The sequence below is a fragment of the Takifugu flavidus genome, chromosome 13 (assembly GCF_003711565.1).
Source record: "Takifugu flavidus isolate HTHZ2018 chromosome 13, ASM371156v2, whole genome shotgun sequence".
Taxonomy (NCBI): Eukaryota; Metazoa; Chordata; class Actinopteri; order Tetraodontiformes; family Tetraodontidae; genus Takifugu; species Takifugu flavidus.
The window spans coordinates 7289921-7302955 of NC_079532.1; the positions used below are offsets into that span (position 1 = coordinate 7289921).

The 13035-nt window shown below is 49.1% G+C and overlaps 2 protein-coding genes and 1 non-coding gene across 5 annotated transcripts; 1 reads left to right on the plus strand and 2 right to left on the minus strand.

Annotated features, from left to right (window-relative positions):
* Positions 1–36: 36 nt before the first annotated feature.
* On the minus strand, positions 37–6105 carry LOC130536572 (ETS domain-containing protein Elk-3-like). 3 transcript variants are annotated; one of them, XM_057052622.1, is made up of 5 exons: positions 5734–6102; positions 3628–3844; positions 2486–3262; positions 1476–1615; positions 37–753 (listed from the first exon to the last, which is right to left on the minus strand). In XM_057052622.1, exons 2-5 carry the CDS (start codon positions 3832–3834, stop codon positions 741–743), a joined length of 1137 nt encoding a protein of 378 aa, XP_056908602.1. In that variant the 5' UTR covers positions 3835–3844; positions 5734–6102; the 3' UTR covers positions 37–740. The 3 variants fall into 3 exon arrangements, with proteins under 3 accessions (XP_056908602.1, XP_056908601.1, XP_056908603.1); XM_057052621.1 differs by having other exon boundaries at positions 1493–1615; positions 5734–6101; XM_057052623.1 differs by lacking the exon at positions 1476–1615 and having other exon boundaries at positions 5734–6105.
* A 324-nt stretch (positions 6106–6429) lies between these two features.
* On the plus strand, positions 6430–11702 carry hal (histidine ammonia-lyase). Its single transcript, XM_057052609.1, has 20 exons — positions 6430–7222; positions 7295–7355; positions 7490–7517; positions 7589–7663; positions 7737–7809; positions 7914–7980; positions 8110–8147; positions 8276–8401; positions 8490–8629; positions 8748–8795; positions 8917–9064; positions 9166–9261; positions 9353–9411; positions 9491–9571; positions 9655–9720; positions 9787–9952; positions 10041–10175; positions 10250–10358; positions 10472–10541; positions 10632–11702. Exons 1-20 carry the CDS (start codon positions 6976–6978, stop codon positions 10761–10763), a joined length of 1965 nt encoding a protein of 654 aa, XP_056908589.1. The 5' UTR covers positions 6430–6975; the 3' UTR covers positions 10764–11702.
* Positions 11703–12295: 593 nt separating this feature from the next.
* trnay-gua (transfer RNA tyrosine (anticodon GUA)) lies at positions 12296–12382 on the minus strand. Its single transcript is given in 2 exon segments — positions 12296–12331; positions 12346–12382. It is a non-coding gene; the product is annotated as a tRNA-Tyr (tRNA).
* Between the last annotated feature and the right edge of the window lie 653 nt (positions 12383–13035).

Sequence of the window (13035 nt, forward strand, 5' to 3'; positions counted from 1 at the left end):
TTAGTTCTTTCCTCCCGTGTTTGAGCCACTGAAACGTTCAAGCATTCAATGCTTTATTTATTGAAAATGACAAAACATCCTTCACATTACAAAAAAAACCCCATATAGAATATAAACTGTATACCAAGAACAGTACAAAAAAAAGAGAACATTTTAAAATCGATACAAAGGTTTTGTTTTTTTTCCATTGATTTGAAATCTCGTCTTCACATAAAATATTTGGAAGGAGGAATAAAAAGACGACAAGGCACAGCCAATACTATCTCGAGAAGCGTAGTGCATACAGACATATATCATACAGGTTCACGCCGGGGAACATTTAAGAAAAGTTTAACAGGGTTAAAAACAAACCGAGCTCGGGGCAGAAATGAGCGGTCAGCCGGTCTCTGCTGTCCGGTGGACAGGGTCGATGTGGAAATGTGCTGTACGTTAACACGGATGTCTCTCAGACACGGTGGCCTATGGCTTTACCCAAGTGCTTTCACCCGCTGGAATCTGGAGCAAGTGCAACAACAAACAAACAAACAAACAAACACGGAAGTGAGGTCACCAACTGGCTCACGGGACGATTCTGGAGCGAAGAAGCGAGACGACAGATTGCTGATGGTGGTGCGAAGATTTCTTCCCCCTCCCCCCCGTCTGCAGACCCCAGGATCAGGATTTGTGGGTGGTGGGGGACAGGAGGAGAGGGGAGGGTGTTCCTTCCAGGTTTGGCAGGGGGACAGGCATGTGTCCGTTGATTAGACTCGGGAACTGCGGAAGGAAATAGAAAAACGGGTCGATGGTTAGTGGGAGGGGACAGCGGCTCTGCGAAAACTGCTTTCCGGTGAGGAACTGCAGCATTGTCACTTCTCTGGTTTCTGTTTTTTTTTTTTTTTAAATTTCAACATACAAGCTTCTTCCTTTTTGTCGCTATACCTCCATCGCTGGAGGACGAGTCGCCATTGTTTTTCCCACAGAGACCCGTGTTCTGGTGTGTGTGTGTGTGTGTGTTTTCAGCTCACAAACTATTCCACCCTGTTCAAACCGGCTCCCCTGGGCTCAAACAGGAAGTATTCACAGGATTTCCTCTCCCGCTCACATGCACTGAAACAGGACACCTCTGCTGAACCTGCTCACTGTCTTAACTGGTTTCACAACTGTTGCCGCCATTTTGCACATGTCAGAATGTGTTTTTCAAGCACTCGCTATCAACTTCCTGTCGAGTAAACACCTGGATATTAATCACCGGAAGTCGAAATGAGTCCGCAAAGTGCTGTGTAGTGCAAATAAAGTCAGGGTTTACAATAAAACCATTTTAGGTTTCCTGGCTCAATTTACCCAAAGTGTCAGTGCTGTTTATTGTTTTTCTTTTTGGTAACTTTGACGAATGATTAGCCAGAAATATCTATTTTTTACAGCTGCTGGGAAGCGGGCACGCTGAAGTCCCACACACAACTTCCTTCCTCAATCCAAACACTGCTCCTCTTCCTCACCTGCTGGTGTTCCATACCTGGAAAAGGGAGCTGTGGCCCTGCAGCCTGGCGGGGCTCAGCGGGGCGACGGGGCTCAAGCTGCTCCAGAAATGGATGCCCGACAACAGGGGACTGTGGGCCAGCAGCAAACCGGTGGGAGTCTGTGACGGGTTGGACGCGGAGCGAGTCAATGAGAGAAACAAACATGAGAAGAGCGAGTCTGGGCGGCGAGAATCGCTCCGAGGGCTCGGCTAATGCAAAACATGCTCAAATGGTAAATGGACGCGCGTTTGGAAAAACAAACTGACGGAACAGGAAGGAAGTCTGTGGTCCCCCCCCCCCCCCCCACACACACGCACAAGAAAAGAGGGGTGACGCTCAGAGAAGTGGGGGCTGTTGATTTGGGGGTGATACATGCGGGAGGGGAAAACATATGAAATCAATTTCAGCCTCACTCTCTATCCTGGTCCCCCCCCCCTTTTCCTCCCTCTTTAGCTTTCCCCTGTGTCACCTCAGAGAAGCCAGCCAGTGTTGTGGAAGGACCCAGCCCTGCTCCCATTATTAATGGAATTATTGGAGCATATGGCATCACTTAGGGCCTCATCCACCCCCCCCCCCCCAACCCCACTGGCAGGCTGGACTTGCAGAAGATTTCTGTAAATCATTTGTGTTCCTCTGATCTCATTTTTGCACCCTCATAAAGGCCCAGCGTGAGCGCGGCATTAGTGCCCGTCTCTCCGCGCGGTGAAGCCTCTGGGTGACGCGCTTCTTCTCCACTTAAAGCGCATTACTAACTGCGGAAGAGCATTCGGGGCTACGGCGAAGATCAAAAAGGGCCAGAAATGTCACGGCTGGTTGAACGGGGAGGGGGGGAGGAGCCCGCCCATCCCAGCCGTGACGGTTGGATATGACGGCCTTCAAAAGCACGAATGGGACTAAATGAAATTTTGGTTTAAAAGCGGCTTAAAAGAAGCGACGCGATCGAAAGAGACGAACGCCGTTTCGCCAAGAATCGGCGGTTTGGTTTTTACCTGTGCAGTGAAGAAGGCTGGAGTGAGGGACCCGGACGGGAGGGCCGGGCTGTTGAGGGCGATGGAGCCGATGTCGCTCCCGGCCAGCAGCAGGGATGGGCTGGAGATCTCCAGAGCTTTGGGCTTTTTGTTTTTTGGCGGGAGTTCGTCTCCTTGGTTACTACCGAGGGAGCCGCTTCTGTCGCCGCCGCCCCGCTCCGGAGGCTGCAGGGCCCGTTCCCTGTGCCCCGACGAGAGGTTGAGCGGCTGCGAGCTCAGGTCGGAGTCCTCCTCCTCCTCTTCCCGCTGCTCGGCCGTGGGGCTCCAGCTCCGGGCGCTCCGAGAGGCTTTGGGGTGGGGCGATGACGATGCGGCGCGGAGTCCGGATACCCTGCCGGAGACGTAGGACTCGGACTTGGCTGAGGGAGGCGAGTTCCTCTCGCCGGCGTTTGTGCCGAAGCGGATGACGGAGCGCGGCTCTTCCTGGCGCTCCCGCAGCGCCCGGAGCAACTCGGGCTGGTTCTGCAGGGAGCTGATGCTGAAGGAGGAGTACAGGCCCGAGTGGAGGTAGTCTTTCCGACACTGCTGCGCCCCCAGGGCCGCCAGCCTCCTCTGGGCCTCCTCGCCCTCCTCTTCCTCGTCCTCCTCCACCTCCAGCTCGGAGGCCTCTTCTTCCTGGAGGGGGAATCTTCCTGACGCCAGGCCCATCTCCACCGCCTGGGGGTCCATCTTCAAGATCTCAGGAAAGGAGACGAACTTATAGACGAACTTTTGGCCGATCACCTTCTTGATGATGTTCTGTCAAAGAGAGGCGGAGCAGCGACGACCCAATTAGTACATTATTACATCTCGCTGCGACTCAGTTTCTTCTATTTTCTGTTTGTAAAATAGCGGATTTATGCGCCACGTCCTCTAGGAAGTGCTGTCATTTCCGTCTAGTCTGCAGCAGGACTGAGATGATAGCTGCTTTTTTTTTTGGTTTCTTCGAACATTCGTTTTAAAGACGGAGGCATAATGATTTGTACTGTAGCTCTGGCGAGAAACAGGAACTGGAAGTGTTGAATAGGGGAGCTTGTGGCTTGAACGAGAACTAGAGGCGCAAACGCACGACTGCGAAGTTTGTGTTTTTACTTGCTGCTGCGGGGGGGGGGGGCTTAACTCACCTTGTCGTAGTAGTAGCGCAGGGCTCTGCTCAGCTTGTCGTAGTTCATGTTGGTCTTGTTCTTGCGCAACCCCCACAGCTTGGCCACTTCCTCCGACTTGAGGAGCTTGAACTCCCCGTCTGTGGACGTCCAGCAGATCAGGTGCTTGTGGCTCTGGTCGAGCAGCAGCTGCAGCAGGAACTGCCACAGAGTGATGGCGCTGTCCATACCTGCAGCCCTGGGAAAAAAAAAGAAGACATTTCCTTCCTGTAAAACTCCCAGAGGTGATTCATTACGCTCTTCGTAAAGGCTAAACTACCTGTCAGGTGTTACCCCGACAGGTCTCTCGCAGGCCTGAGCACATTCACATGTAACAGCTGCTGACGCTTCTTCAAAAAAAAAAAAAAAGATTAAAAAAAGTTTGGTTTTTTTTTTCCCAGTTTCTGCTTTTCTCCGGCATAAATTTGTGAGTTGTAACATGTGGTGAGAGGAAGAGCAGACCTGTGATGAATAGGACCGTGTGTTCAAGAGTGTAAAGCAACCAAGCTGATGCCGAAGAGAGAGAGGAATAAGAGGGAACAACAGCTCAAGCCAGAAATATGCTGCGGTTCAACCTGGCCCTCTCTCCACAGGAAGTATGACAGACCCAGGGTGGGTTATTCCCTTAATAGAGGAATGTGCAGCCTTAAAGCTCCTGTCTGACTGTTGCACACTCGCATGTTAACGGAGCGAACGCTTAGACGGTCGATTCAAATGTTCTGGATCAATCGAGGGTTGATTAGGCCACAAGTTCTTTGAAAGGAAAACTGGCATTTCTGGATTACAGTTCATTTTCATTTGCTAAAATTAGTTCTAAAAGGGTGGGATCGGGCCCAACACGGACGGACCTGGGCCACCTTCTCACGTGTGTCCACGTCCATCTTTTCCAGTGATGCAGGACGATTCGTGGCAACAAAACAGAGCAGCCTTTTTAATCAGTGCACGTCTTTACCCGGAAACCAGTCCGAGGGGACGGGGAGGGAGGCTGGGGCTGGTTTCCGACACTCGCCGTCCCCTGAGTTTACTATCTGCCATGTGAAACTACAAACCTGTCAGAGTCAGGACTTCCTCCAATTCTACTTCCAAGGACAAATGTTGAGGAGAGGGGGGATCCCACAGCAGGGGAGCGTTGTCCCAATTCCTGCCACACTTCCCATAAAGACCTCAGAGGAGGACGGGCACATCATTGTCTCCCCTTCTTATAGGCAGCTCCACCCTTTAACCTGCCCTCAACCTGGGCTTTTAAGCACTTTAAAGATGTAAATCTCGTGGATGCTCAGCTGACAGAGTTACAACCAGACCAGGATGACCCCCACCACACACACACACACACACACACACCACACACACACACACACACCTCTGCAGGATGCTGCAAAGACAACAGAACTTCCAGTACCACAAGCCAACACCGCAGATGAACACATTTAAGGGCACCCGACCACATTAAAGGCGCCTTGACCTCTGCGCCGGAGGTCATGCGTTTGCCCCACCGAGGGGCACAACGACGAGTTAACTGCCCGAGCCGTCCGGGGCTTTTACAGCAGAACGGCGGTGGTTTGGTCCGGGGACCACGCTGCTGATGCTCCCTGCGCGCACAAAGCCGGGCTGTGTGTTGGCTGAACGGAAACTCCTAATGAGATTAGATGGTGTGTGCAGACATTACTTAGCCATGACTAAATCTGCTCTCTTCCTGTTCACAGACTGTGGAAAATTCAACATGGCCCCATAAGAAACGCATCTTTGAACAAACTCTACACAGCAGGGTTTTCTTTAAAAACCGAGGCTGTTGTTGTTTTGTTTGTATTTGCGGGTTTCTTTTGTATCCGGAACACCAAAGTTCCGCCAGCGATGCGTGGATCACTTTTCAGCCTCATTTTCAAGATGTTGCTGCGACCGGAAGAAGGAACAATTGTGCCCGAATTAAAACCTACCACCGCTAAAAACTTTTAAAAAGCCCCAACACGCCAGAATCGGAGGTTTCGCCACAAAGAAAGTCGCTCCAGCTTCCAATTACGCATTAATTCACACCGACCGAACGCGACCAATCACCCGAGGCGCCGCTTCATTGACAGATTTTTAACTTACCTGCGAATTCTGACTCGGTTAAATTTTTTATTGATTTTTTTTTTTTGGTCCCCCCCTTTCGTCAAACTTCACGGCGTCGCTGGTGTGATTCCCATCTTTTCCATGCTTTCTTCTGCTCTCCACAGTTGTGCTGGGCTGAAATCGGATCCTGGGCTTTTTCTCTTTCTGAGCAGGAAGTTGGAGCAGGCAGACACAGAGCCGGCTGACTTCCTCTCCCCGACGATTCCCCAGGCAGTTTGCCGTCTGTGTAAACACACTTTTCCTCCCTCCTCTCCGTCTCTGCCTCCCGCTGACGGCCTACCCTCGGCCTACTCCGAGCTGTCGACACACATGGCGACGCCGAACGTCCGTAAACTGACATCATCGGTCGGCAGGCCACCGTGATGCTTTCACGGACGCCTCGTTACTTCCAACACTTTTGTAAACAAACACGTGAGTTCTTATTTACCCCCCCTCCCTCCCCCCATTGCCTTTGAGTCGTCGCATTGGTTTCGGGGGTGAGGACATTTACGTTTTTAATGTGGCGTAAATGAAAGTTTGTGGGACAGATTCACTGCAGGGTTGGAGGGAAGCGCACCTCGTTGGCCCCCTGGTGGAAGGTTGCAGGAAAGAAAGGAAACTCTACGACATCGAAGCACAATTAAAACCTCAGGCAAGCCTTTAAGCATAATGGAGGAGCACTTATTAATTGCACTAATTATATGATCAATCTCTCAATAACGGGGCCATAAGCAGCGGGAAATAAAAGAAATGCAGGCAGAGCTGCATCCACTGCAGCTCGTATTAGTATTTTCAGCCAGAAGAGGCTTTCCTCCGATTGGCTGTTCAGCTTTAATGAAGACGAATAAGAGTAAGATTTCAACAGTTGCCTCACAGACAAGTTTTTATTTCAGCTGTAAAGACGGAGCTCAGTGTAAAAATGCTGTAACAGCGTCTGAGCTGGCTGCAAGTATAAAAGCCAACACCAGATGGCAGCACCGGCATCTGGTGAATAACAGGATGGGAATTACTCAATTATTTGTTAGAATATGCGCGTAAATCTTTACCCAAACTTCTTAATCACTTTCAGAGGTGCGTGATTGCGGTTTTGCACGAATGAGCGTGATCCTGGTGCGTGGCCGGGTGGGCGCGGCTCTCCAGCGGCGCTTCCCATTGGTGGACGGCCTTTGGGCGTCTGAAGGTGTTACCTTGGAGAGGGACGAGGCACGCTCAGTGCAGCAGAGTCCCGCTGAATGACGCGCAATGCCCAGATTTACCGTCCATATCCGAGATGAGTGGCTGGCGGTGCCCTGCCGGGACACCAAAAACACCATCCAGTGGCTCGGATATGAGGCCCTGAAACGCTACATCAAGAACAAACCAGACAACGGGGGCATCAAGGCTGTGAAGGACACGCGCTTTGTGGTGCGCAGGTGTCAGAGTTTGGGTTTGCTGGACGCAGATGACACCATTGAGGATGTTCTGGAGGATAACGACTTTGTCGAACTTGGTAATGTAAAACGGATTTTCACCCTAACATATGACCTTTTTTTATTCATGCACATTTTATTTATCTCCGCAGCCATTGAAGGTGACAGTATGTCACCGGAATTTATTCCATGTGAGCCTGGAGTTTCACCTCTGTATCCTTGAACGTGGTAGCAATCTCTACATTAACAAATATTTAGAATCGCCAAATAAATGAAATCATTCCCAAGATCTCTTTAAATAGTTGAAACCACTGATTGGAATGCTCCTTAACTAAGCGGACACATAGTACAGCAGCATACAGAGAACCAACAGAAGTAAGTGTTCATCTACATTGTATGGAAACTATAGAATGCACTGGTGGCGTAACGCGGGTGTCTCTGTGTAGTACATTTCCCTGGATGGCAACAGCCTCTCGTCGACGGACCTGGTCAACCTGGGACGGGGACTGTACAAGATAAAAGTAAAAACCAGCCAATGTCTTTGCCGTCCTCACTAGTCTTTGAGGTTTTGACTTAAGTTGACACCGTTTTCAGCTGACCGCCGAAGCCGAAATAAAGGTTGTGCAATCCCGAGAGCTGCTGGACACCATTGTCAAAGAAAACAAAGGTATGAACACCGTCACTGGGTCCAACGGTGGACAAATATTACAAAACTAAACCATTTTTCAATTCCAGTGACCCCCTTTTTTTTTTAAACTTCTCTCTCTCCAGTTGTCTATGGAATCACAACCGGTTTTGGCAAGTTTGCCCGGACGGTCATTCCTGTCAGCAAGCTCGAGTGAGGATAATCTGACTTTCATTCTTGCCACTAATTAACTGAAAATGGAAGGTTTCGCCGTGCCTGGACGTGACTTGTCAGTTGGAGCCACGTGCCCAACAGTAACTTGATGGTACTTCTGCTCAACAGGGAGCTGCAGGAGAACCTGGTGCGGTCCCACTCTGCAGGTGATGCGTCCCACTCAAGAGAACAATGTTTTCAATTATTTTAATTATTTTTTAATCCCGACGTTGTGAGGCCCCCTGGTGCGTTTAGGTGCTCGCCTCAGTTTAGTATCACGTGTTGTGGTCTGTAGGTGTGGGAAACCCGCTGAGCCCAGAAAGGACCCGCATGCTGCTCGCTCTGAGGATCAATGTTCTGGCCAAAGGGCACAGTGGAATTTCCCTGGAAACCCTGCAAGCCATGATCCAGGCCTTCAACGGTACTCCTTCTTCATGCGTGATTCGGGCATTAATAGCGAGGATGGCGAGCGTGTAATCCCGTCTCCAAACTCATTTGCCCCCCCGCAGCGTCATGCCTCTCCTTTGTCCCGGAGAAGGGAACGGTGGGCGCCAGCGGCGACCTGGCCCCTCTGTCTCACCTGGCCCTGGGGCTGATGGGAGAGGGCAAAATGTGGTCCCCCAAGAGCGGCTGGGCCGATGCAAAATATGTAAGATCTCCCCGGAAGAGCCAGCAGGGAGCGTGCTCGGGAGAACTGATTTTCAATGCTTTAACCAGACATGTTTGCTTTGTCTCGGATGTGTTTGTCTGCTTTCATCTCTGTCCAGGTCCTGGAGGCCCATGGACTTAGGCCAATCTCCCTGAAGCCCAAAGAGGTAGCGTTAAATATTTGAGTTTACCCTCAGTTCACTGGGAGCACACTGTTGTCAAGTTCATGGACCTGAATACAAAAGCCATCCAAAACACATCCATGGAAGCTCTGTCCTCCTCTAACAGGGCCTTGCATTGATCAATGGGACCCAGATGATCACCTCGCTGGGGGCGGAGGCCGTGGAGCGAGCCCAGGCCATCGCCCGGCAGGCGGACATCGTCGCTGCCCTGACGCTGGAGGTGCTGAAGGGAACCACCAAGGCTTTTGACAGCGGTGAGTGCGGCCGCCCGCGTCATGACCCCGCAGAGGCGCGTTAATCTGCAACCTCAGTGTTTCCTCCTGCGTCTGTTCTGCCCTCGGTCCTGGTCCTGAAGACATCCACCTCCTGCGTCCCCACCCGGGGCAGATAGAAGTGGCCCAACGCTTCCGCTCGCTGCTGGACTCTGACCATCATCCCTCACAGATTGCAGGTTAAAAGACGGATGTTAAAGTCTGATTTGTTTTTCTTGCTCTACGCAATCATCTGGATTAAACCGGTAGTTGTTTGATGGTTTTCTCCAGAGAGCCACCGGTTCTGTGACAGAGTCCAGGATGCCTACACCATGCGATGCTGTCCTCAGGTATCTCATTCACCGTGGATTCTTTGCGGACTCCTTCCCGACCCCTCTAGAGCGAGAACGTTCCCGTTTCTGTGCGCAGGTTCACGGAATCGCCAACGACACCATCAACTTTGTCCAGAACATCATCAACACAGAAATAAACAGCGCCACCGACAATCCTGTATCCTTCCCCCCAGAAACAGGAGATTCCACCTCGCTTTTTAAATGAACGCTCACTTTTTTTCTTCTTAACGGCCGTTCAAGATGGTATTTGCAGAAAGAGGAGAGACCATTTCAGGGGGGAATTTCCACGGCGAATACCCGGCTAAGGTACGCACGGTCGTGAGGCCTTCGGAACCTCAATTGACCTCCTTAACTGTGCTCTTTTGCTGTTAGGCTCTGGACTTCTTAAGCATTGCGGTCCACGAGCTGGCCTCCATCAGCGAGCGGAGGGTCGAGAGGTTGTGCAACCCCTCCCTCAGCGAGCTGCCCGCCTTCCTGGTCAACGAGGGCGGACTCAACTCGGGCTTCATGATTGCTCACTGCACCGCCGCAGCCCTGGGTCAATGTCCACCACAAAAATAAAAACAGCCACACCTTGTGATGCGACCTTTTTCAAAACGCTAACCTAATTTTTAAATCCCTTTCAGTTTCTGAGAATAAAGTTTTGTGTCACCCGTCGTCTGTGGACTCTTTGTCCACAAGCGCTGCCACAGAGGATCACGTGTCCATGGGTGGGTGGGCTGCCAGGAAAGCCCTGAGGGTCGTGGAGCACGTGGAGCAAGGTAAGGCTTTTCCACTAACGCAGCCATCGTTACTATCTGAGCTGGAGAGGAGCGGTGATGAGTCCTGCTCTCAGTTCTTGCCATAGAGCTGCTCGCAGCCTGTCAGGGTATTGAGTTCCTCCGTCCTCTTCGCACCACCACTCCGCTGGAGAAGGTCTATGAACTCGTCCGCAGTGTGGTCAAGTAAGTCAAAGTCAACACACGCAACATTTCAGCCGGCTGTCATGTTGTTTGGGGTGGTTAATGTTTATCCGCTGTTGCACTTTTGACCCTGTCGAACTCTCAACTTTTTCCAGGCCGTGGATTAAAGACAGGTTCATGTCCCCAGACATCGAGGCAGCCCACCGTCTTCTAATCGAACAGAAGGTAGACGCTGCGTTTCATGCAGAAATAGACGCTCGTTCAGTCTGCTGGTGTGAATTCAAGGTTATTTTGGGGTTTTTTTTCCCTACCCAGGTGTGGGATGTGGCCAAACCGTATATCGATAAGTATCAGATGGAGTATATCCCCGAGTCCCGTCCCATCTCTCCCACGGCCTTCTCTCTGGAGTCTCCAGCGTCACCACGGAAGCGCGTCCGTGTAGAGTGAAAACCTAAAACAGAAATATAGATATATATAGACACATCTGTCATTATGTAAGTTTTTGATTGTCATTGCAGTTATGTGGTCTAAATCAGTCATTGAAAGTTTTGATTTTGCTCCTTGAATTGGGTCCCAGGGGGGTTTCGTCACCTCGGACCAGTGAATTTAAACCCTCTTTTTCAATCAGCATTTTTAAGGTCACGAAACGTAACGACAACAGCTCGCTGGTCCTTGTTGGGCCAGCTTCATGCACCAATCAATGCTTATCTCTTCCAGCATCCCAAAACAGATCTCTCATGGGCACCGACCCGATCAGCATTCGTGCGAGAGACCCGTGTGGTAGGTGGGCTGGAAAACTGGGCCATACATTTGATTTTTTTCCACTCGTTCCACGATGGTCTCAGCAAAATTGCCCATGTGGGTTTCATACAGGGTTGAAACTGCCTCAAACACACGCTGGATTCATTTAAGTTGCAGCAACTGGGTTTATTCACAGCGGCCGCGTGCCAGTTGTGCATGTTTTATTGAGTTTGGTGGGGCCCACTGGCAAACATACACCAGATTTAGCTTTAATGTTATACTTTCACACGTGGACGACGGCACAAACCCTTCAGTAAAAGTTAATTAGTAAGATAAATGTACTCGCCACCGTGCATGACATTTTTTTTTATTTATCTAAACTTTTTTTGTCTCACGAATACGCTTAATTTAGATTCTATTGCCTTAAGACTACCTCAGCCATCGCATACATCAAATAAATATGCAGCAGGTAATTATATTGATGCAATTATGGTTTTCATGTCATTTATTTACCTTTTTCTTTTATTGGGGCTTTTTTCATGCAACAAGAAAATAAACGCATGTTTTTTTGCAGGATAACAACTAATCTGAGACTGTTTGTTTGAGATCTTCTTGTGATATTAATAAAATTCCATATATAAAGTATTCACACCCTTGGATGGTTTCCTTTTCATACTTTTCATTTCGAAATCAATATAATTTGGATGCAATAATAATTTGGTGACAGAGTCCATGTGTAGTTGTAGTTATATTTTACCAATTAGCTGATTAAATTGTCTAAACTTCTGAAAACTTCATTTCAGACTGCCTTTTCCCCATTTCGAAGATAAAATGTTTGAATTTGCTTTTAAAACGGGATGTACAAAATCAATGTTTTAATCTTCCGTTTTTAGGACGCATTGAACCCAAAGTTTAACAAAGGTTTCATACATGTCAAAGACCTGTAAAGGCCGCTTTGGTCAACAAATTCAAAGGTTACGCAAACAGCCCCTCGCTGACAGGACAGGGGGCAAAACTCCGTTCTATTTGAAAATCTCAGGTACTATTTTGCCATCATGTGTCATGAGCCAATCACGCATGTTGTCATGTTGGTTCTTGAACATTAGACTAACAAATAAAACAGTTTTGGGGGCTCCAAAAGCAATCCGGACTTTTATACTACGATGTAACCTCCCCGTGACCCGGAAAGAGATAAAATATTTAAGATGAGACGTTTAGAAAAAAAAGAAAATTAAGTCTCCTTCGAGCCGGATTCGAACCAGCGACCTAAGGATTTCAGCGCGTGCCACTACAGTCCTCCGCTCTACCAACTGAGCTATCGAAGGGACATTGAACGCAACATCGAACCGGATGTTTTTATCTTTTACATCCGCTCATGTTAGCAAAATAGACCAGACGGTTTTAATAATGAATAAATAGAACAGATAATTTGGAGGATAGTGCTATTCAGTAACATTTTTTGTATACAGGAGCTAGGCTGCAGCAACAATAGTATTAGTGGTTATACTTTTCAAAACTGGCCCAGCAGTATTAAATACTCACCTGTTGCCGATTTAGAGCTAAAGTGGTTGATTAAACACCATCAACAATTAAGCAGCAGGTTTGTGATTTCTGCTGCAGTTCCTTTCGGTGTTGCGCTCATCGTCCGCGACAAAAACACAACACAAACAAATAACAAAAATTAATAAATTCAGTAAAGAAAAACACGTCTACATAATGTACCGAAAGCCAGATTACTTGGATGTCTAATTGTGGTTGATTTAACGTCGCTAGGTGGCACTCTTTTTCCATTTTAGTGATACAATGGTGCGTTGCTAGTTGTTTGTTTGTTCGGACTAATCCCATCTTGCATTTTGAGAAAACATGCAAGTCTTCACGCCTTTGCAGAATCATGGAATTATTTTCAGTTTCATGTTATTACCATTAAGATGAACATGGCTACATTCACTACACATGCTGCACCACCACCTCCCAACCT